This window comes from Camelus ferus, chromosome 13 (genome assembly GCF_009834535.1).
Source record: "Camelus ferus isolate YT-003-E chromosome 13, BCGSAC_Cfer_1.0, whole genome shotgun sequence".
Lineage (NCBI taxonomy): Eukaryota > Metazoa > Chordata > Mammalia > Artiodactyla > Camelidae > Camelus > Camelus ferus.
The window spans coordinates 37,649,506-37,672,480 of NC_045708.1; the positions used below are offsets into that span (position 1 = coordinate 37,649,506).

The following is a 22,975-nucleotide window of genomic DNA, read 5'->3' on the forward strand; positions in this document are numbered from 1 at the left end:
ACCCACCCCAAAACACCAACAATTTTTAATCACAGAAATAAACTTCCCGAAGCATAAACCATAAACTTAAAGCCTACTCCAGAGTGGGACACGTCAAACATCTCTCTAGAGATCATTTCGATAAATTACAGAATTGTAGAGGACACGGAATCTAAGGACATATCTTGCTGAAGGGCCATTTATGTCATCTATGTGCTAGCCTACCAGATGAGCAAGGCCTTGGAATTGTAGCTATACAACTTTTTTTGACTGTGACCTTTAGTGAGACATTTTACATCTTACCTCTGTACACATACATATTCTGTACTAAAACAAATTTCAGGAGAAAATTCTTACCCCGTATGCAAAATACATTCTGATAGTTCTTATACACTGTCAGTTTTACTGCTGAGTAAAAACCACTAAATTACTTTCATGTCCCACAATTTGACTTACACTGCCTTAAAAAGCTTTGCCATAGGGCACAATGGCCTCTTAACACTAAGAAATGAAGGGATATATGTTCCCAGAGGCAAATGAAATAATGAATTTGGTGAGAGGCTTCCAATATAATTCAAATCAAAGTTCATTCTCTTAGCCCCTTTCCATTATTTTCAGTAGACTGACCTAAGTTTAAATAAGCATTAATCAGAAAAGAATGATGACAGATACTGGCCTCTCCCTGCTAAAAGTTAAAGTCACAAGTTTGTACACTAAACAAAGTGATCTGTTTTAAAAAAAAAATGCAAGAGCTAAAATTCAAAGAGATTAAAAAGTAAGAGATAGAAAATAAGCTTGGCAGAGTTTAAGAAGTGAAGATTTGAAAATTTGAAAAAAGAAAGCCTTATTAGAAAAGCCAAAATACAAAACAAACAAAAGGCATAGAGAAAATAGTCTGGAGGAAATAAAAAATGGAAAATAACAAGTTATAGAGATAATAAAGAAAATACATGAAATCTTGCATGTGCATAATTAACATTTCTGATAAGAACTGAGCAAATCAAACTTTAAAAATTTCAAATAGAAGAAAAATCTTCTTGATTTAAGAGATGAATTATATAGGCATCCAAGCAGAGAAATCAAGTCATGTATAATGAGGAAACAGATCAAGATGGCCTCATCTTAATTAACGCATTGATGCAAGAGGCTCCAAAGGAAGGTCTGAGGAAAACAAAGTGTGCCAGGAACTTTATACCCAGTCAACGTTGTCTTTAAAATATAAGGGAAATAGATATTCTCAAGTATGGATGTATTTAAAGGAATAAAACCACTTGGGAAAAAAAAACTGCCTGATAATGAAACTCACCCAACAATAAATGAATCAAATTAAGGACTCAGGAAAAAAGATGCAGTAAAAAGGAATGGTAGTGAACATCTTAGAAGTTTTAAATAAAAATAATGGGAAATGATTATAAGACTCAAATGAAATATTTGAACTTGTCTATATAATAATAAAACCAGGAAGCAAAGAAACTGTGTGCTGGTTTCATTTTTTCATAACAGGAGTCATATACTGTCTCTAAGTAAAATACACATGAAACTGGAAAAAAATTACTCCAGTCTCTTCAATGTTTTCTACAACTGTCCTTAGTTTTAGGAGGAATCTTTCAGAACTAGATTCTTTGGTAGAAAAAAAGTTTTAAGTTGAGAATTTCTTCACTTTCACACTTTTTAAATTTTGTTAAAGTAAAATTAATTTGCTATATTTACTAAATATAGCATATGAGCCCACTTTTGTAAAACTATGTGACTTACCACTGCATCAAAAAGAATAAAATACCTAGGAATAAACCAATCTAAGGAGGCAAAGGACCTGTAACTCTGAATATTATAAGACACTGATGAAAGAAATTGAAGATGACACAAACAGATGGAAAGATACACCATGTTCTTGGACTGGAAGAGGCAATATTGTTAAAATAGCCATACTATCCAAGGCAATATACAGGTTCAATGCAATCCCTGTCAAATTACCAATAACATTATTTACAGAACTGGAAGAAAAAAAGTTAGAATTTGTATGGAAAGACCCCAAATAGCCAAAACAATCTTGAGAGAGAACAGAATTGGAGGAGTCAGCTCCCTGACTTCAGACTATACTACAAAGCTACTGTAATCAAAACAGTATGGTACTCAACATCCATTTATGATAAAAGCTCTCCAGAAAGTGGGCATAGTTGGAACATACTTCAACATATATGACAAATCCGCAGCTAACATAATACTTAATGGGGAAAAGCTGAAAGAATTTCCTTTAAGATCAGGAACAAGACAAGGTTGCCCACTCTTGCCACTTTCATTCAACATAGTTTTGGAGGTTGAAGCCATAGCAATGAGAGAAGAAAAAGAAATACAAGGAATCCAAATTGGAAATGAAGAAGTAAAACTGTCACTGTTTGCAGATGACATGATACTATACATAGAAAACCCTAAAGAAGTAACCAGAAAACTACTAGAACTCATCGATGAATTTGGTATCGTTGCAGGATACAAAATTAACATACAGAAATCAGTTGCATTTCTATACACTAAAAAAACGAAACTGCAGAAAAAGAAATTAAGGAAACAATACTATTTACTATCACACCAAAAAGAATAAAATACCTGGGAATAAACCTACCCCAGGAGGCAAAAGACCTGTTCTCTGAAAACTATAAGACACTGATGAAAGAAACTGAAGACATAAACAGATGAAAAGATACACCATGTTCTTAGATTGGAAGAATCAATATTGTTAAAATGGCCATACTGCCCAAGGCAATATACAGATTCAGTGCAATCCCTATCAAATTACCAATGACATTCTTCACAGAACTGGAACAAAAAAATGTTAAAATTTGTATGGAAACAAAAAAGACCCTGAATAGCCAAAACAATCTTGAAAAAGAAGAACAGGGCTGGGGGAATCATGCTCTCTGACCTCAGACTATACTACAAAGCTACACTAATCAAAACTGTATGGTACTGGCATAAAAACACACATATAGATCAATGGAACAGGAAAGACAGTCCAGAAATAAACCTACCCACTTATGGTCAATTAATCTATGACAAAGGAGGCAAGAATACACAATGGAGAAAAGACAATCTTTTCAATAAATGGTGCTGGGAAAACTGGACAGCTACCTGTAAAAGACTGAAATTAGAGTATTCTCTAACACCACAGACAAAAATATACTCAAAATGGATTAGAGACTTAAATGTAAGACTAGATACTATAAAACTCCTAGAGGAAAACATAGGCAGAACACTCTAGGACATAAGTCACAGCAATATATTTTTTGAACCAGCTCCTGGAATAATGGAAATAAAAGCAAAAAAAACCAAAAAAAACAACAACAAAAAAAAAACAAATGGGATCTAATTAAACTTAAAAGCTTTTGCACAGCTAAGGATACCATCAACAAAACAAAAAGACAACATATAGAATGGGAGAAAATATTTGCAAATGATGTGACCGACAAGGGACTAATTTCCAAAATATATAGACAGCTTGTACACCTTAATATCAGAAAACAAGCAACCCAATCCAAAAATGGGCAGAAGACCTAAACAAGCAATTCTCCAATGAAGACATACAAATGGCCAAGAGGCACATGAAAAAATGCTCAGCATCACTGTCACAGAAATACAAATCAAAACTACAATGAGGTATCACTTCACACCAGCCAGAATGGCCATCATGAAAAAGTCCACAAATGATACATGCTGTAGAGGGTGTGGAGAACAGGGAACCCTCCTACACTGTTGGTAGTTTGGTTCAGTCACTATGGGGGACAGTATGGAGGTTCCTTAAAAAACTAAAAACAGACTTACCATGTGACCCAGAAATCCCACTCCTGGGCATATACCTGGAGAAAAACATAATTCAAAAAGACACAAGCACCCCAATGTTCACATCAGCACTATTTACAATAGCCAAGACATGGAAACAACCCAAATGTCCATCAACAGATGACTGGTTAAGAAGATGTAGTGTGTGTGTGTGTGTGTGTGTGGTGTGTGTGTGTGTGTGTACGTACACATATACATATATGCACACATACATACACAATGGAATACTACTCAGCCATAAAAAAGAATAAAGTAATGCCATTTGCAGCAACATGGATGGACCTGGATATGCCATATGATACCACTTATATGTAGAATCTAAAAAAAGGGACACAAATGAACTACTTATTATTTATAATGTAGGTGACTGATTTCTTAAATATGTATAAGCACATTTGACTGTCCTTTATGATTTTTTTTTTAAGAACATAGTTTATTTGACTATTTAAATTCTTTTTTCAGGAGTATTGGTCTTACTCAGAGCTGCTGTTCAACTGTTGCATATCCATATGGTTGAAACAGTAAATACTGTCAACTCACATCATTTTTTCTTCATTTTTTAATTTACACACTAAAATTCACTCCCTTTGATGTAAGTCAATGAGTTTTGACAAATATGACTGTCCTTTATGATTGAATTACTGCATTCTGTTGATTCTTATTTTTTGGTTGGCTTTAATCCTTTGATAACTATAAGTTTAAAAAGCTGAAGCTCTAAACTGTTCTTAGAAACAATGAACAGTACATATATGTAAAGTTTAAAAATATATGTGCAGTATATTGTATATATGTATTTACATGCAATATATTGTTTATGTGCAAATTGTAACAATTCTATCTAATAAAATTGAAAAATAAAAAAAACAAAAACAAAAAACCCAGTATGGTACTGGCACAAAAACAAGACATACATGGATGGACTAGAGATTATCATATTGAGTGAAGTAAGTCAGACAAAGAAAGACAACTATCATATGATATCACTTACATGTGGAATCTTTAAAAAAAAGATACAAATCTTATTCACAAACCAAAAATAGACTCATTGACATAGAAAACAAACTGTTTACCAAAGGGGAAAGTGTGGGGGAGGGATAAATTGGGAGTTTAAGATTAACAGATATACATTACTATATATAAAATAAACAATAAGGACCTACTGTGTAGCACAAGGAACTATATTCAATTTCTTGTAATGACATATAATGGAAAAGAATCTGAAAAAAATATGCATTTATGTATAGGTATAATTGAATCACCCTGCTGTACACCTGAAACTAACATTGTAAATCAACTACACTTCAATTAAAAAAAATTTTTTAATTAAAAAGAAACTGTGTTTATGTATGTGTGTGTATTTTTTTAAGAGAGATGGTTTAAATGAATGAAGTTCACCAGAAATTAACAGTATTTATTTCTGATTGATGGATTTATGAGTGATTTTTCTACTTTGGTCTTTTATTTAATTCTCCTTTTTTTCTGTTTTAATAAACACAGTTAAATTATCCTTCACAAGGAAAAAAAAAAGAGTTGTTTGGAGTTTATAGTTTTTTTTATAAGCTTACTATTACATTTTATATACCATTTGTTGGAATTGCAAATTGTTAACCAATTTGGCGACAGGCAGCAGGAACCTTAGAACTTTTATCCTTTTTGCCTAAAAATCCCATTTATGAGAAATCACCATAATATAATTGACCCTTGAACAACATAGGTTTGAACTGCTTGAGTCCACTTGTACACAGATGTTTTTTCAATAAATATTCCAATGGAGTATTTTATTATTAAAAAATAAGTTACATAGTATGTCATTAATATTCATATTTTTGAGTAATTTTTAATGGCATGGGAAAATATTAATCTCTCCATGTCACTGAACATTATACAAAACATTTCAAAACAACATGATCTTAAGTGTGTGTGTTCTTTACATAAAATTTTTAATTTTACACTTTTCAATTGCTCTGTAATGAATTTGAATTCATAATCAAAAACTTAAGTTTGCAAACTTATAAAACTGAGCTACTACTGCATAGATTACAAACTAAGAGTTTTCTATTTTTCAATTTGGAACAGTGCCAGTTACTGAACACTGGCAATTACTGTAGGAGGAACAAATGAGATGCTGAAAATTACTATATATAACACTTACATAATAAGACCAAGATTACTGGGGTTTATTGCCCCATAAACACCTTTTGCCAGGTGGTATGCTGCCTTCCTTTAGGAAGGAAGGCTGAACTGAGGGCAGTCTCTTGTAGCAGATTGATTTCTTTTTAATAACTATTTCAAATATATACAAAAGTAGAATGGTAAGATGAATAACACCCTGTATACCTCTCATCACCAAGGCCTGAAAAGAGATGAAACACCTAGAACGGTCACTTTAAAAGAAAGTTCCAAGTCATATTTTAACAGAAAAGCATATGTTGGGCCAACAAAACAAATGAGCCTACACTCCACCACTTAGTAGGATTCCATGGATGCTGAATGAAGCTTTTTTTTTTTAATTGAAGTATAACTGACCTACTATATAGCTCCAGGTGCACAGCATAGTGATTCAAAATTTCTATACATTACAAAATGATCACCATGGGATGCCAAGGCCTTAATATAAAAAAACTAACAGTAGATACACCTGATCGTAACATTTAATAAACACCTTTCCAAGGCTATAAATATGACAAGAAAGCCTTCAACCTCCTGCAACAGATTTCAAGCATCTTTCTTCCATGTTTGACAATATGATAAAAGCCCAATACTCCCCGATTAAAGTAATGGATAGCTGAAGAAGCAGAACAAAGAAAATACACTGTCTTTAAAAGACATTTGTATTTATTTATTCTGCAGATTTCCAAATAAATCTAAAGCATCAATTTAGCCTAAAATCCCTGGCAAATCTCTTTACTGAGCTGTTCAGACACAAAAACCTCACCACAATGTATAGTACTAAAAACAGCTAAAAAATCTACCACCAACAACACAAGTCTGAAATCCAACTAAAATCACTGATCACAAAGCATTTATCGGTAAACACCATTCTCGCAAGTGTGTCATCCAGGCAGTAGTACAGAACTCCAAATGGATAGTCTGGGACATATTAGTTCCTCAGTAAGTAAGAATTACCTTCCATTCACTCTAATTGCCAGTATTAGTGTTTACATTCTATTTCAAAAGATCTGTTTCAATTCTATTTCCAACATGTTAAGTGTGCTACCTTTAGAATTCACTTTGTTTTGCACCTCAATTTTCTCAATGATAAAATGGAGACAGCATTGGCTTCTACCAATTTCATAGTTGTTGTTAGGATTCAGTAAAATAACATGAAAAGACCCTTGGATCTTTTTCTAAAACTAAGTCTATGATTTAGAATACTCTATTCACAGAGAGTGAAACAAATCTCTAAATTGTTACATTATATTCCCATTATCTTAATGACCAGATGAATTAACCAAATTGGACTCTTGTCAAAAAGGTTTATTAACTTAAAATAGAATTACTTCAAATACAGACAAAAGCAAATTTCTGTTCAAGTTTGAATATTTTCAATATACAAGAATGTAAAAGAAAAAAATTCTGAATCTTCATGTTGTAGTTTTATTTTATTATTTTTTTTTACCTTTTAAAAAAATTTTGGCACTACAAGGTTCTGTAAAGAATAGAAGTGACAAATTTAAAACACATGAAAGTCTTTCCTAATTCTTAAGAACAATATATATAAAGTCTGAAGCAACCAAAGTATGAATACAGCTAATAGAAAATAAAGAATGTAATTTTTTAAATTCTCTCTTTATACAATTCATCAAGGTTAAACAAAACATAAAATTCCCTTAAAAATAGGGTAATAAAATAGATGAAATTTGTATCACTGAATTTGGTGATACTAGTAAAAACTATAGTTCATATTTATATACAAATAATACAGTCTTTAAAAACAGTCTTAGAATTTAAATAAGCTATCTAAACGTGTTAAAATTTTAAATCAGGACCTGATTTTGTTTTGCTTTCCATTAAATGTCACTTTTTCTGCTGAATGTAACTGACATTGAGGTACGGATACCCTTGAGACAGCAGGATTGGCTGGTTGCTGTGCATCGGTAGACCAGCTGAAAGAAAATGGACTCGCATTACTCCGACACGTTTCCTCTTGGTGGGTGGGGACAACGCTCTCTACACCGACGGGTGGCACATCTGTCTGTTGGACACAATACAGACAGGAAACTGAAAGGCTTGTGCCTAGTTATCTGACAACTCTTTAGAATTAACTTGTAGCTAGTTCTGTTTTTTTATATTTATACAGTAAAGAGGAGATGAAGCATGTCAAAACATTTAGTAGGGGGAGAAGGACAAGGAGGGAAGGAACATGTAAGTATGTGAAAAGTAAGAGAGGAGACAAAAGGGAGATGGATGGGAGGAATTAAGGGGAACAATCCCACCAGGGAAGGACTTCAGACTCTCCCCCTCCCCTAAAATGGCTTGTATGACCAATAGTAATTTTCCTCAGCCCTAGTTCTTTATTCAGAAGAAACCAGCCAGTCAAAGTTCTGTCATTCTATAATACAGCGATGCCCTAGGAGTACAAGGACAGTTTAGGAAAGCTTAAATGTATCAAACCTGATAATCATACCAGGGGCTTCCCTTTAAAAGTTATTTTATTCAGTCAATATTTCCAGAATACCTTTCTTTAATTTCTTGAACTCCTAGTTTAACTGTATTAACTGACTCTAGGTTTTTTTAACTCCTATGTTAGCCAAGAGCTGAAGGCCAGACTCAGAGATTCCTTATTTGGATTGAGATACCTATGAGACAGATAGGCTAGATAAAATTCTACAAGTTCCTTGGAATTCTCCTTAGTTTATAATATTCACTAATTAGATTAAAGCCATTATTCATACGTTAGCAGCAACAGAATTTAATGAATTCTAATATCATTCAAGTCTCAGTTTTACTAAACAAATTTGACTATGTCACTACTCAACTCAAAAATTTCTATTAGATCTCCACCACTTACTTTGTAAACTGAGTCCAAATTCCTTCATAATACGGCCTCAGCCTAACTTCTCTAGCCTCATCACCTACACATTTTCCCATTTACCTCATCCTCTAGTCCTATTATTTTCTTTTTTCCTATCCTTTTCTCATTATGCCAGGCAAAACTCAGTAACTTTGTATATATTATTTATTGCCTCAGCTAAGAACACTCCTCTTCTCTAACCTCCAATATAATCTCTAGGAAAAAAATCCTAAATGTCTTTCAAGATCTAGTTCAAATGTTAAAATCTGTGATTTGATCCCTGGTGTCCATATCCTGCACTCTCTGCTACAGCAAAGTTAACTGATTCCTCTAAGCTCCTATTCTTGTCTGTTTTATATGTCTGACTCTCCTAATGAAATACGCATTAAATATAGGGGTTTTACTTAATACTTACTTGAGCAATAAGCACCTAGTACAGTCTGACACACAGTATGTTCTCTCAAAAAATGTTTACTGAATTCACAACTTTTCATTTCCAGATCCTAGCCATCATAAAGGCTCCTTGTCACAGAACAAAACCCACCCAGCTTGTTAACAAATATGTAAGCAATGGTACCTTGAGTATAGAAAGGTTTGTTAGGCTGAAATCTGGCACTTCCCTGATGCATGAAGTTTTGATGCAAACCATAAGGCCACGAAGCTGGGACAAGAGGGAAATGGGGTCGTGGTGCATGTTCCCAAGGAATTGGAGGATTCAGTCCTGGAAATCCTGGCTCTGCATTTCAACGATAAAGGAAAGACATATTTTAAAACATCAGTTTGTTCATTCAAACATTCTTTCATTCCACAAAAATTTATTAAGTTTCTACCACTGGCCAAGAAATCTGCTAAAAGCAGAGGATAACAAAAAAATTTTTTTAAGGAATGAAACACTGTAATTGTTACTCAAATTATTCATAAACATTTAAGAAAACATAAACAATAATATGTGGTAATTGTCCTAACAGTTTGGAAGGTGCCTAAAAGAGGGGGCTAGCACAGTTCAAGGATAGAGAAGGTTTTCCTAAGATGACTGACTAACGAGTTTTAAAGGACAAGGAACTAGTTAGTCAGGCAAAATAGGGCAAGGAGGGCATTTCAGACAGAAGGAATAATGTATTCAAAAGCCATGAAGCAGGAAAGTACAGCAAGTTTGGGAAGCTGCAAAATAATCAGCAATACAGACAAGGGTAAAGAGAGGAAGTGGTAAGAGAAAAGGCTGGACAGGTAGGTATGATCTATATTTAAATAAAAGAATCTTAACACCTCCTTAAGTAGCTTACATTTTATCCTAAAGACAATGTCAGCTATCTTAGAATCAATTCTATCTTGGCCTGAGATCCTATTAGAAGTTGAGGCATTGTGGTGAAATGCTTGAAAACTTGGGCTTTGGAACCAAGTATGTATAAATTCAAATATCAGTTCCAAAAAATTACTAAGGTTCAATTATGAACCCCAGGTTGTTGTGAGGATTAAAGTAGATAATAAAAATAAAGTGGCCTGCACAAGTTCTGGCTTGTAAGTAGGAACTCAAAAAATACGAGTCCTCTTCTTTCTATGGCAAACCACTCCCACCAATCTACTTCCCTTTAGGATCTATTTTTACATGTCTTTCAAAATGCAGTAATCCCCGGATCTTCCAAATCATTTTTGGTGGCTTTTCTCATTCAGGATCACAATGTGGCAGGAAATAATCTGAGAGACACTGCCCTTATTCACTAAAGTTTCTAGCAGGAACTCAAATTAGGAGATTTAGGATAGGGGGGAGTAGGGACCAAGAAAACTAAAACCCATACTAACTTCACTCCTAGAAGTTCAGTCTTCTCAGGAGGTAAGAGGTAAATGAAGCAGCTGGTTCACGGTAAGTTCATAAAGCCAAGTTACAACTAAGAGCTAAAGTTGAAGAGATCGGAGTTTACAAAAAGTAAGACTGGGTATACATTATTGAGGTCATGACTAATTGAGAAATAATGTTTTAACATAAAAGGATACTCTTGAGAATGTATTCCAATCTCTCCTGGCCATTTTTCACAACCAAATATTTTCATAATATGAGTAATATAACCTCATTAAAGACAATGTGAAAAATGGGGAAAAAACTCAAACTCCTACTCTCATACAACTACTATTATCATTTTAATACATTCCCATCTAGTCTTTCCATTTTTAATATAATGCTAATTTTAGTTGTAATATTAACTAAGAGTTGCACACCCATCCAACAAATAATAAATATTTGCTTAGTAATATAATAGTTTATTATATAATAATAATATGTTATACAAATAATGTATCTACCTTACATCAGGCACTACACTGGACAGTAGGAAGCCAATGACAGACAAGAAACAATTCATGTCCATCGACAGATGACTGGATAAAGATGTGGTATATTTATACAACAGAATACTACTCAGTCATAAAAAAGAATAAAATAATGTCATTTGCAGCAACATGGATGGACATGGAGATCATCATTCTAAGTGAAGTAAGCCAGAAAAATAAAGAAAAATACCGTATGATATCACTCATATGTGGAATTGAAAAAAAAGGGCACAAATGAACTTATTTACAAAACAGAAACAGACTCACAGAAAACAAACTTATGGTTACCTGGGGTGGGTGGGAAGTAGGAAGGGCTAAATTGAGAGTTTGAGATTTGCAGATACTAATATATATATATATATATATATATATATATATATATATATATATATATATATATATATATATAAAATAGATAGACAAGTTCCTTCTGTGTAGCACAGGGAACTATATTCAATGTATTATAGTAACATAATAAAAAAGAATATGAAAACAAATACATGTATGTATATGCATGACTGAAACATTATGCTGTACACCAGAAATTGACACAACATTGTAAACTGACTATATTTTAATAAAAAAATAATTAAATTTTAAAAAGGAACAATTCATAGCCTCCACAAGTTCAGTCTAATGGGTTATGCAGGCAAGTAAACAGGAAATTTCAACACGGTAAGACTAGTGTTATGATATGGATACTAAGGAAACATGGAGGAGAGAAAGGATACCTAATACAAATGGAGGATAGGATCAACAAGAATTAAAAGCTTCTTGAAGAAAGTGATCTAAGTTTAAAAATGGAGGATGAGTAAGTTAGCCAAGTTTTGGAGTAAAGCAGAAGGAGGTTAGAGTGAACAGAAGGGTTAATGGAAAGGGCATTCCAGGTAGAGGGAACAACTTAGGTAAATAATCAGGGGTAAAATATAGTACAGTGTGTTAATAGGATGTTAATTAGTTTATTAAGGCTGAAACAGATCAACTAATGGTGGGGAGAGGGAGGACTTAAAAGTGTAAAAACTGAGCCAATATATCAAAGGGTAAGACATTGGATCTGTCTACTCAGTGACTATCACAGTCCATACCATGGCATGTTCACAGCAAATATTTAATGAGAGAAGGAGAGTCCACATTAGAATGGCCATGTATGACATATATCCTTTGATCCTGGAAATTCTAATGAGTTCCCACATTCTGGCATTTCTGCTCAACAAATTGTATTATCTGTATTATTACAACAGAAGTCAGAGATTCCTCCTCCATCATAGTGCTCTAAGGAATAGCATATATTTGTTTAAAATTATCACTAAAATTCTTTTGAAAAGTAATAAAGGGAAAGAAACAAGCTTTTAGTCTACATGTCCTATACAAATGATATTTCAGGATAACCAAGTAGTTAATAAGGAAAATAATCATAGTAAATTACAGAAGAATCACAAATAGTAAACAGAAAATCATCACTTAACAAACCTTAGTGAAATAATGGATATCAGCCATTATCAATAATGATCAATGGCAGCTAAGATTGTTATGTAAAAATTAATGAGGCACTTTATAGTGGATAGAACAGGCTGACACTACCTAACTCAATGATCAATCTTAACTCACTAAAAAAAGAACGACTAGACAGTAAGTTTCTCCTGAAGTGAAGGAATAGGATATGTCCAAGGACCAACCAGGAATTAAGATTCTTGCCAACAAAAAACTCCAAACTTAATCCAGCACCTGGATCTGAATACCAGTTTATAGAAAATATGGGAACAGTGGTACATGTTAAACAATGCTACAAAGATACAATCAGTCAAAACCAGAATGTGGAAAATTCTATAGTCTCTTCAATAAATAGTTAATATGGGGGAAAAATAGTGAGTGGGAACTGTCATAAATTAAAGAAGACATGAGATGTAATAACCACATATGGTGTATGGGCTTTGTTTGAATCTTGATTCAAACAAATCAACAATAACAATAATTTTAGAGAAATAGGGGAAAATGAACAGACTGGGTAATATATGACACTGGGTATGGTAATGGTCTTGTGATTTAAAAAAAAAACAAACTCAAGTTTATAAGCAAATTTGATCCAATGTCTGAGATTTAATTAAATATTCAAGCCAATTTTTTTAAATGGGGTAAAGGGGTCAGAGAAAACAACAGCAAATACTGACAACTGTTAAAGCTGGGTAATGGGAGGGTTCATTATTCTTTACTCTCTCTTTTTGTGTACATTTCAAAATTTTCTGTATTCAGTTTTTTAAATAAAAATATCACTAAAACTTAAATATAAAACTAGATTAATGGCATTTAAAAATTATTTTTAAATATGCAAAGATAAAAAATGATTAGATGGTAATAAATCAAAATATTTCTTAGCAGTTACGTCTAGGAATTGAGATTATATATGATTTTCTTTTCCTTTTTCAAACACTCTATGAGGAATATGTGTTACTTAGATATCAGTAAAAAAAAAAAACTATTCTTTTTTTAATGATACAAAGTGCTACTAATCTTCTTTTTAAAAAATTGCTCCTTACTAAAAGATAATAAGGGTCCAGAGCAAAGTTACAGGTTTGAAGAAAGAAACTGGTTTAAATCTTGGACCTGCTATGATTAATCATGATAGCATGATAGTTATTTAACTATTCAATTTCCTCAACTGTAAAATGAGTGCTAATAATACCTATACCAAGCAGGATTGTAGTGAAATTTTAAAATAGTAAGATAATAACTAACCTTTATGTTTATGACTTCATCTAATATTCACAACAACCCTGTGAATTAGAAGCTATCAATACACCTACTTTACAAATGAAACCAATGCACAAAGAGATTAAGCAACTGCCCAATGCCACATAATAAATGGCAGAGCCAGTATTCAAATTCAGATAATCTGAATCCACAGCCCATACTCTTTACCTTTATCTAATCCTATACTGCCCTTCCACAAATACTGCTTACCATCCTTTTCCTCACATTAATTTCCCCAGGTTCAACAAATACCAATCATCCAACCTTTCTACAAACAGACACACACAAAAGAAGAAAAGGAAAGGTTACCTGAATTCCCCACTGTACCATTGTTCACCAGGGAATTTGGAGCGACAGTACGAGGCCAGTGTCCATCATGAGAGGAGCTAGGGATCGCCACAGGTCTGGCAGCAGGCTGTGCAAAGATGATGCTGGGATCATTTAGGCCAATATTGCTGGGGGCACTGCCTGGTGCAGCATGGATTACTGGGCCATGAATAGGCCAGGAAGGGGCAGGGATCTGGAGAGGGTGCATTGGCAACAATCCCATATTGTGCATGGGAGAATACTGAGCTGGTGGTGACTGGGGAAAGTTATACATAGGCATCTGGACTTGATGTGGGGGCTGGGCTCCCTGCTGAGGTGGGCCAAGCTTGGGTTGAGATCCTGGCTGGGATGGAGGCTGGGTAATGGCAGTGGACTGGGAAGAGTTCTGTGGAAATGGCTGGGGCTGGGGAGAATAAGATGGTGAATCAGACTGCAGAGGAAAAAAAAAAAAAAAGATACATTTTAAAGTTAATTTACAAACCTCTTAATTTTATAAAAGCAGAAATTATCCAAATATAAAACTACAAAGTTATTTCATTAGAAAATTATAAATAGAACTCTATGATATGCATAACAAATAGAACCTCATTTTATATGAATGTAGAACTTTCTCCAAGTTTCTCAAACCCTCTTTCACATAGGTTTTACCTCATAAACCTTTTTACTGTCCAAAGAAGAGAGAGCCCAGACATCATTCCCATCACGTAGAACCCAAAATTCCAACTATAACTAGAAATTTACATCTAAACATCTTACAGTCACTTGCATTCAGTTCCTCAACAAGCATTTACTGAATGCCAATTATGTACTAAGCATCGTTCTAGGTATTTAAAATACAATATGGAGTTGGTGGCGGTAGTGGTAATAGCTCAGTGGTAGAGTGCATGCTTAGCATGTGTGAGGTCCTACGTTCAATCCGTAGTACCACTCTTAAAAAAACTGTTTTAAATACCGTATGATACCACTTATATGTGGAATCTTTAAAAAGACACAAATGAATTCATTTACAAATGAGAAAACAAACTCACAGACATAGAAGAAAAACTTATGGTTACCAAGGGGGAAAAGGAGGTGGGAAGAGACATTGGGAGTTTGAGATTTGCAGATACTATTATATATAAAATAGATAAACAACAAGTTTATGCTATATAGCACAGGGCACTATATTCAATATCTTGTAGTAACCTATAATGAAAAAGAATATGAAAAGGAATAGATGTATGTATGTGTACCTGAAACAATGCTGTACATCAGAAATTGACACAACATTGTAAACTGACAATACTTCAATTTAAAAAAATGTTTAGAGATCTCTGAATAAAAAAGTATCCTAGGAAAGAGAAAGAAAATACTAACATGCATGTCTTCACGAGCTTAAAGTCTAGAAAGGAGGAAGAACAGATAAAGATTACATAAGCCATCACAATAAAATACAGTGATTACTATGATAAAGACTGTATAGTGTATAATGAAATCCCAGAGCAGGAATACCTAAACCCACTTTGGGAGAAGATAAGATGAAGGAAAGTGTAAATCAAGGAAAGCTTCCTGAAGGAAGTGATCTTTAAACTAAACTCAAGGGTAAATAGAAACCAGTTTGATAAGAGAGTAGGGATAAGGAGAAGAGAAGATTCAGTCAGAGGAAACAACATGAGTGAAGGTCTACAGGTATGAAAACACAGTCTTTTAAAGTAACTGGAATCTGAAATGATGATTGCCTAGGCAAGGGAAATACAATATAGGGAGACAGAGAGAAGCAAATGGGTGTGAGCTATTTTTATAGACAGAAACAACAGAACTTTGATTGATTGTATGTGGGGGAGGAGTTCAGGAACTAGATTAGTGGGATCATTCAATGAAATGGAGAACACAGGAGGAAGAGTCAAGTTGCAGGGAAATGTAAGCTACATTCTAGAGTCTGAAGCTGAAGTGCTTTGTGAGACCTCCAAATAGCAATGCCCTTTAGTTGGACTCTAACTCAAATCTCAGATGAGAAAAAAGTGAGTGCTAGAAGCAGAAAATGAAAGTTAGGGGCAGCACAGGAAAGTGGCTAAAGCATAGGTTTTGGAGACAGAACCTAAGAGTTCAGGTTCTGGTTCCAAGTGTCTGTTGACCTCACGCAAGAAACTTAAATCAGTTTCTTCACCTGTGAGGTATTAATAATAGAATCTACACCATAGGTTTTCATGAAGATTAATTGCAACAATATATGTCAAAAATATAAACACCAAATTCAGGATAGCAGATACATTTAAGCAGCAAGGAAGTGACGGAAGGAAAATTTTAAGATGGAAAAAGCATCCAAGAGGAATGCATAGGGGTTGTCAAGTATGGGTAATTTTTTCACAAACCAAAAATAATCAAACACTAAGAATTGTTAAAGACTTGTGGCAGTACATGGTTGTTTATTATTTTCTATATTTTTCAATATTTTAAAAATGTTTTACAAGAAAGAATAAGAAATAATGCATATATAGCACGCAACAAATGTTAGCTAGTATTATTGTTGTTATGTAACATTTGAAAATATCAAAGTCCACAGTAGGTATTCAAAGTTTGAGGGGGAGTTAGTGGGCTCCTATATGTTTTCCTAAGACAATCCCTACTACTGCTCTTTAAATGCTCTAAGAATTTTTTCTAAAACACTGATCATAACAGATTTAGCACATTTAATAGTTAACAGCTTTGAAGCTACATAGACCTGGGTTTGAATCTTTTAATTTCTCTTATTTTCAGCTTCCCAATTTGTAAAATTTAATTAAACTAATACCTACTACTCCACATGGCCTTTCAAAGAACTGCAGTTAATAGTAAGTGTGAAACACTAAAGCACAGTGTCAGATTTAGAGTAAGCATTCAATTAATATTTAATTAATTTAAGAAGTGCAAGGTAAATACAGATTTAGATAAAGGTTAGAGTAACTCAGCAAAGTTAATATGAAACTTATCAATCTGAATTCTAATTCAATACGCTGTCTTTTAGAGGGCGTATTTGACTAGGTATCCATCTGTGAGAAGACACACAAAAGTTTCAAGCAAGTGAAGTGCCATACACCTACTGTCCTAACAGTACTAAACCCTTAATACATCTCAATTTTGGGGTCTATTTTTATTAACAGTACTCACATTCTTCCATTAACAAAGCCTGCAACCTCAAAGTTATTACCTTATTTTAATCCAACCAACAACCTTATCTGGTAGTTATCTTATTTTACAAATAAGGAAGAGGTTCAATGAAGTTAAGGAGCTTGCCCATAAATATAAACCCGGATTTATATTACTCTAGAAGCAATGTTCGTTTTAGCTGATGTGCCCAGCAAAGACACCTCTACAAAGTACTGTATAATCTGGAAGATCATATTTGCCAACATGAAAGACCAACCTTATCACCCACCAAAATTAGTGCTATCTTCCTGCCAAGACTATCCATTTGCAGGCAGAGTACTTACACATTCTGAGGACTGTCTAGTCCTTATGGACTGATCACTCTGTTGCTGGGCTGAACCAGCCACCTGCTGGGCATTTACAAGGTTGCGGACCAGCTGGGCTGCTAATAGAAGACATCAAAAAGAAATTTAATGGATAAAGAAAATAAATAGGAGAGAAATGACAATAAACTCCCTTCCTCTGTACAATCTCAAATCTGAGATTTTATAAACTTGGACTTTTAAACTATGATTATATTAGTCAAGGACTTATAACAACTTATTTTTTTAAGCCATTTCTCAATACTCAGTTCATTAGAAAAAAAAATACACTGGTCCTGGAAACAAGAGCAAGTGTCACACTACTTTTCTAAAGAAGACAATATATTTATTTAGGAAAATAACATCTGCATCATGAATCTGAATAATGGAAATCATCACTTATAAAATATCCTATTGTTTTCTTTCAATAAACTCTCATTTAGGTTCCTAATTTGTAAAATTCCTTATGAAATAAAACAGGAACAGATCTTCTCTCATAGAAGTAGTGAGAAGAGATATAATTTCTCCTATATGTTTCCAGAAAAAAAAAAATCTCTCATTAACTTCTGAAGGAAAAAAGTTAACTATTGTTAACTTTTGATAGCAAGAGAAATAAAGAATGTGACTCAAGTCCAAAAAATACTTCGAATTGACTAAATACATCAGACTACTAAGACTGTGATACTGAGCATATCCAAGTACTATGCAAAATAAAAGCCTGTCTAAATTTTCTCTTTTTAATAAATTCTAAGGTCCAAAATCACACAGCTAGGTTTAGAATAGAGAGGAATCAATGTCTTAGAATGACATCAACATAAGTGACTTTATTTCCACCAGAAACTGTATTTTTCGCCTTTTCTATTTACCTGCCACACTGCTATTCCTTTGACGGGCCAACTTGACCTCTGGGCACTCCCTTCGCACATGTCCTGCATCTCCGCATATAAAACATCTGAGGTCTCTGGGGTCTCTAAAGTCTCGAGTGTCGTGGAGGTCTCGGGTGTCAAGGTCTCGGGAATCTTTCTCTTCTTCATTCCCTTCCTTCTCTTCTTCACTGTCTTTCTTCTTTAGTCTAAACAGTAAACTGCTGATACCAATGATGTGGAGCTACGGACTTATAAACTGAGTGAGCCACAGAACAAACTAAGCTATACAAGAGTCTCACAATAAAGGGACTAACTAGCATGCCCATTGTTTCATGCATCTTTTTGAAGGCAAGGTACTCACATTTATAGCACACCTACTTAAATGGCAGAAACTGGGTATCTAGTAGTTTTATAATATTAAATTTTAAAAAATGTTTAATACCAAATTTTATCTTGTAACAATCCTTAGAGGCTTGTATTTATTATCTCCATTTTATAGAGGAAGAAACTGAGGCTTAGAGAGGGTAAGTGTCTTGCCTAAATTTAACAAACAGCAGTGATGGAAACTAGGAGTTTGTTCTATCTCAAAATTTCTAAGCTCTTTATATTATGCAGGACTTGATGACTAACGAAGAGATTTTCCTGATCCATTAACATAGTATATAGAACACAGGAAAGAATATTTCATAGATACATTTTTAGAGGAAACAGAGGATATATATTCCTTAAGGTATATATTATAAAGGTATAATTCACAGCATAAACCTCAAAGATTCAGTTAATCATATTTTAATCACTAGTTTTCATAAATGCGAGGTCCTCAGCAAGAACCCCATATCTTGGTCTTTTTTCCCCCTTGGATCCTAGCACAGATCTGTCCCAGCACATAGCAGGTGTCAATAAATGCTTCTTCAATTAAAAAAAAACCTGAATGAATTAATGAATAAATGAACAAATAAACATCATGGACCACTGTACCACAAACAAACCTCACTCTTTCAAAAAAAATTCCATTCAAATATACATTTACCTAAGGTCCAACTGAAAGTCCTGAACTTTCTCAACTTAAACATATCTGAACACAGTTACAGCTTCACTTTGCCTCACATTTATTTCCCCTGTAATGTTGATACATAATCATTTGCCAACCTTCTCCTTTTAGGGCAGTCTTTCATGTAGTGGCCTATTTTTCCACACACACGGCAACACCGATCATTGGGAGCCAGTTCTCCATCTGTTAATACTCTGGAATCAAAGAAGTACTCCTAGGGAGAAAATACAACTTTACTAGAAAAAAAAATCACTATAAACTTCTGAATCTAAATGAAAAGGAGACCAAGATGCAAAAGTGTTTTTTTTTAAAAGAAGGAAATAAATGTCAAATATTTCACTGTAACAAAAATCATGATATGAAAACAAGATTCAGAATTATCATCAGTATCATAGCTGCTAACAGTACTAACCACTTTACATCCACATTATCTTTCTCATTCATCTGTAGTATCTTTGTGTACTATCTCAATAAAGTGCATACTATTTTCATGCTCATTTTATAGGTGAGGAAATTGAGGCTCAAAGAGTTCAAGTCATTTGCTCACAGCAAAAAAGCTGGTAAGTAACAGATAAACGATTTATAGCTAAGTCTGTCTTATTACAAAGCTCATGCTTTCTGCTCCACCAGGCAGAAAGGAATTAGTCTCTTTACAAAAGAATTCTATGTAAATAAGTCAATGTTCTGACTTAAAATATCATTGGATTTGCATTCAATATTTCAAGAATATATAACATTTATTATACAAAGTAGAGTATATCTAAAGAGACTACAAGGAATCAATAGGAATTAAATCATTTTCCCAAGTCTTAGAAAAACCAGGCTCATTTCTGCTTTATCCTAGTACTTTGCTTATCCTTCTAAACTGTAGTTCAGTTTTGCGCCATCACAAAGACTAGTTTGTCCTAATGGTACCCAATCCTTGGAAGACAAAAGAACATACCCACTTAGAGCTCTTCAAATCTATCTAATGTTAGGGATAGAAGTATGAGAAATAGACCCACTAGGATGGCTATAAAAAAAAAAACCAGACATTAACAAGTATTAGTGAGGATGGGGAAAAACTGGAACCTTCATATATTGCTGGTGGAAATGTATAACATAGCACAGTTCCTTTAGGAAACAGTTTATGGTGACATATATCCACACAAAATTTTGTACACAAATATTTATAACAGCACTACTCATAATAGCCAAAAAGTAGAAACAGCTCAAATGTCTGACAAACTGATAAATGAATAAATAAAATGTAATATAACCACACAATGGAATATCGTTCAACTATAAAAAAAAAAAGTACTGATAAAACATGAACAAACCCTGAAAACATTAAGCTAAATGAAAGAAACCAGTCACAAAAGGCTATATATTCTATGATTCTGTTTACATAAAATGTCCACAATAGGCAAATCTACAGAGACAAAAAGTAGACTAGCAGTTTGGGGAGTGAGAGGAAAAGAGTGAGGACTGACTGCTAATGGGGACAAGGATTTCCTTGATACCCAATGAAAATGTTCTAAAATTATATGTGACAGTTGCACAATCTTGTGAATATACTGAAAACCACTGAATTGCTCACTTTATACAGATGAACCGTACAGTATATATACTATTTTTCAATAAAGCTGTATTTCTAAAACAGGATGAGATATACTTCTTCACATTTACTATTGATGAAACCAATGTAACTAAATTAAAATCTTCATCATCATATTTTCTGACAAGACAAAATGAAGGTGTTTCTCAATTGACCCAGCTGCTTAAGGCAGAAACTTAGGAATCATTCTGAACTTACTCTCCTTCACCCATCACCTCTAATTAATCACCAAATTGTACCCATTCTATTCCTGAACATCTCTTTAATCTACTTTTCTCCATCCCACCATCCTAGTTAAAGTGGCCTAGACCTGGGGTCAGCAAATTTTTTCTGTAAAGAGCCAGATAGTAAATATTTTAGCTGTTGTGGTAAAATTGAAGATAATATGTAAGTACTTACATGGCAAGAGAGAAGGTGAATTTCTACTAAATTTTAATTGAAGAATTTCAAAATATACTACTAATAATTGAGTATAATTTTTCTGTAATATAAGTTTACTAATTAGAAGAAAGAGATACTTTCTAGGGGAGACATTCTGCTTAACCAAGGCTCAAGGTTAGTGCTCTCTATCATTAAAAGTGAAGGCAGAGGGTGGGGTACATACAGCTCAGTGATAGAGCGCATGCTTAGCACTGGGTTCAATCCCTAGTACCTCCGTTAAAAAAGAAAGATGCAAAAATTAAAAAATAATAAATGTACAATTAGAGAAGAAGAAAGGTTTATTTAAAAAAATTGAAGACAAATGTTCATCTGTTAATGCTAACCTGCAATTATATTTTATGTATTTCATTTTTGAAAATGTTTTTCATAGATAAAGAGGTTGAAGAGTCAAGGTAAAGAGAATAATTAATGGATCTGAGTGCATATGGAAGAATTAGTATCTGATAAAGGAGAGATATCTGCAGATGCAGGTACATTTGTAGATCTGGTAGCAGAAAGTAGAAGGAATATCTATTCGACACCATCTTTGTCTCAAAAGGAAAACATCTAAGTGTGAGTAGGGCAGAGATAACAGGTGGGACAAAATTCAAAATTCAATGGGTATTGAATTTTGAGTAAAATAAATTAAATTTGAAATAGTTCTTATTGAACGAGAGACACAAGTAACTAAAGAAATGTAGTAAGAATGTCAGATGGTATTGAAACCAGCTGAGGCTAGTGAACATTAATTTATACTATACTATATAAATAAAACTTTTTTCCATTAGTGCTCAGCCCAAGCATAGAGAGATGGTGGTGGCTGAAATCATACAAGACTGAAAACATAAGGGTACAAAAGAAGGACAATGGTGCAAAGGAATTTAAAGTCTATCCCAGAGAGTAGACCAGAGAAGCTAAATCTACTCAGAAAAAAATTAAGACTGAAAATAGCTGATAGATTGGAAGAAAATAGATCAACATGTCAGAGGACCTAATAAATAGAGGGACCTAATGAATTTGTGTTGTTTCAAATTTCAGCTATTTCTCTCCATTATAATAATTATTATCACTATATGAGGCAAGACTATCAAAAATGGTACATGAGAAAAAAGCTCTAGACTTCTCTCTGCTTTTCTTACCCCATACTCCCAAGAAAGAACGCTGAAACTAAACTGAACAAGGTCAAGGATATTCATTATGCAATTACAGAAGTATGGTTTCTATTTTGAGATTTCTTCTTTTGGTAGCTTCTTTCTCTGTGAAACTGAGACTTCCTCCCATGGGAAAGCAACCAAAAACCAGAATGAGACCAAGAGAAATAGGGATCACTATACCATCCAGTTCAGG

The 22,975-nt window shown here is 33.7% G+C and overlaps 1 protein-coding gene across 11 annotated transcripts in view; it reads right to left on the reverse strand.

Annotated features, from left to right (window-relative positions):
- TUT4 (terminal uridylyl transferase 4) overlaps positions 1-22,975 on the reverse strand; it is a 133,929-nt gene that overhangs the window by 3,894 nt on the left and 107,060 nt on the right. For 4 of the 11 annotated variants that reach the window (XM_032494271.1, XM_032494260.1, XM_032494266.1 and 1 more), the window contains 6 exons: positions 19,710-19,825; positions 18,561-18,781; positions 17,677-17,777; positions 14,210-14,657; positions 9,405-9,563; positions 7,276-7,919 (listed from right to left, as the gene is read on the reverse strand). In XM_032494271.1, coding sequence (XP_032350162.1) covers positions 7,831-7,919; positions 9,405-9,563; positions 14,210-14,657; positions 17,677-17,777; positions 18,561-18,781; positions 19,710-19,825 — 1,134 coding nt within the window. In that variant the 3' untranslated portion in view covers positions 7,276-7,830. Of the gene's footprint in view, positions 1-7,273; positions 8,009-9,404; positions 9,564-14,209; positions 14,658-17,676; positions 17,778-18,560; positions 18,782-19,709; positions 19,826-22,975 lie in introns of those variants that run through there. The other 7 variants (XM_032494264.1, XM_032494267.1, XM_032494262.1 and 4 more) reach the window with 6 other exon arrangements.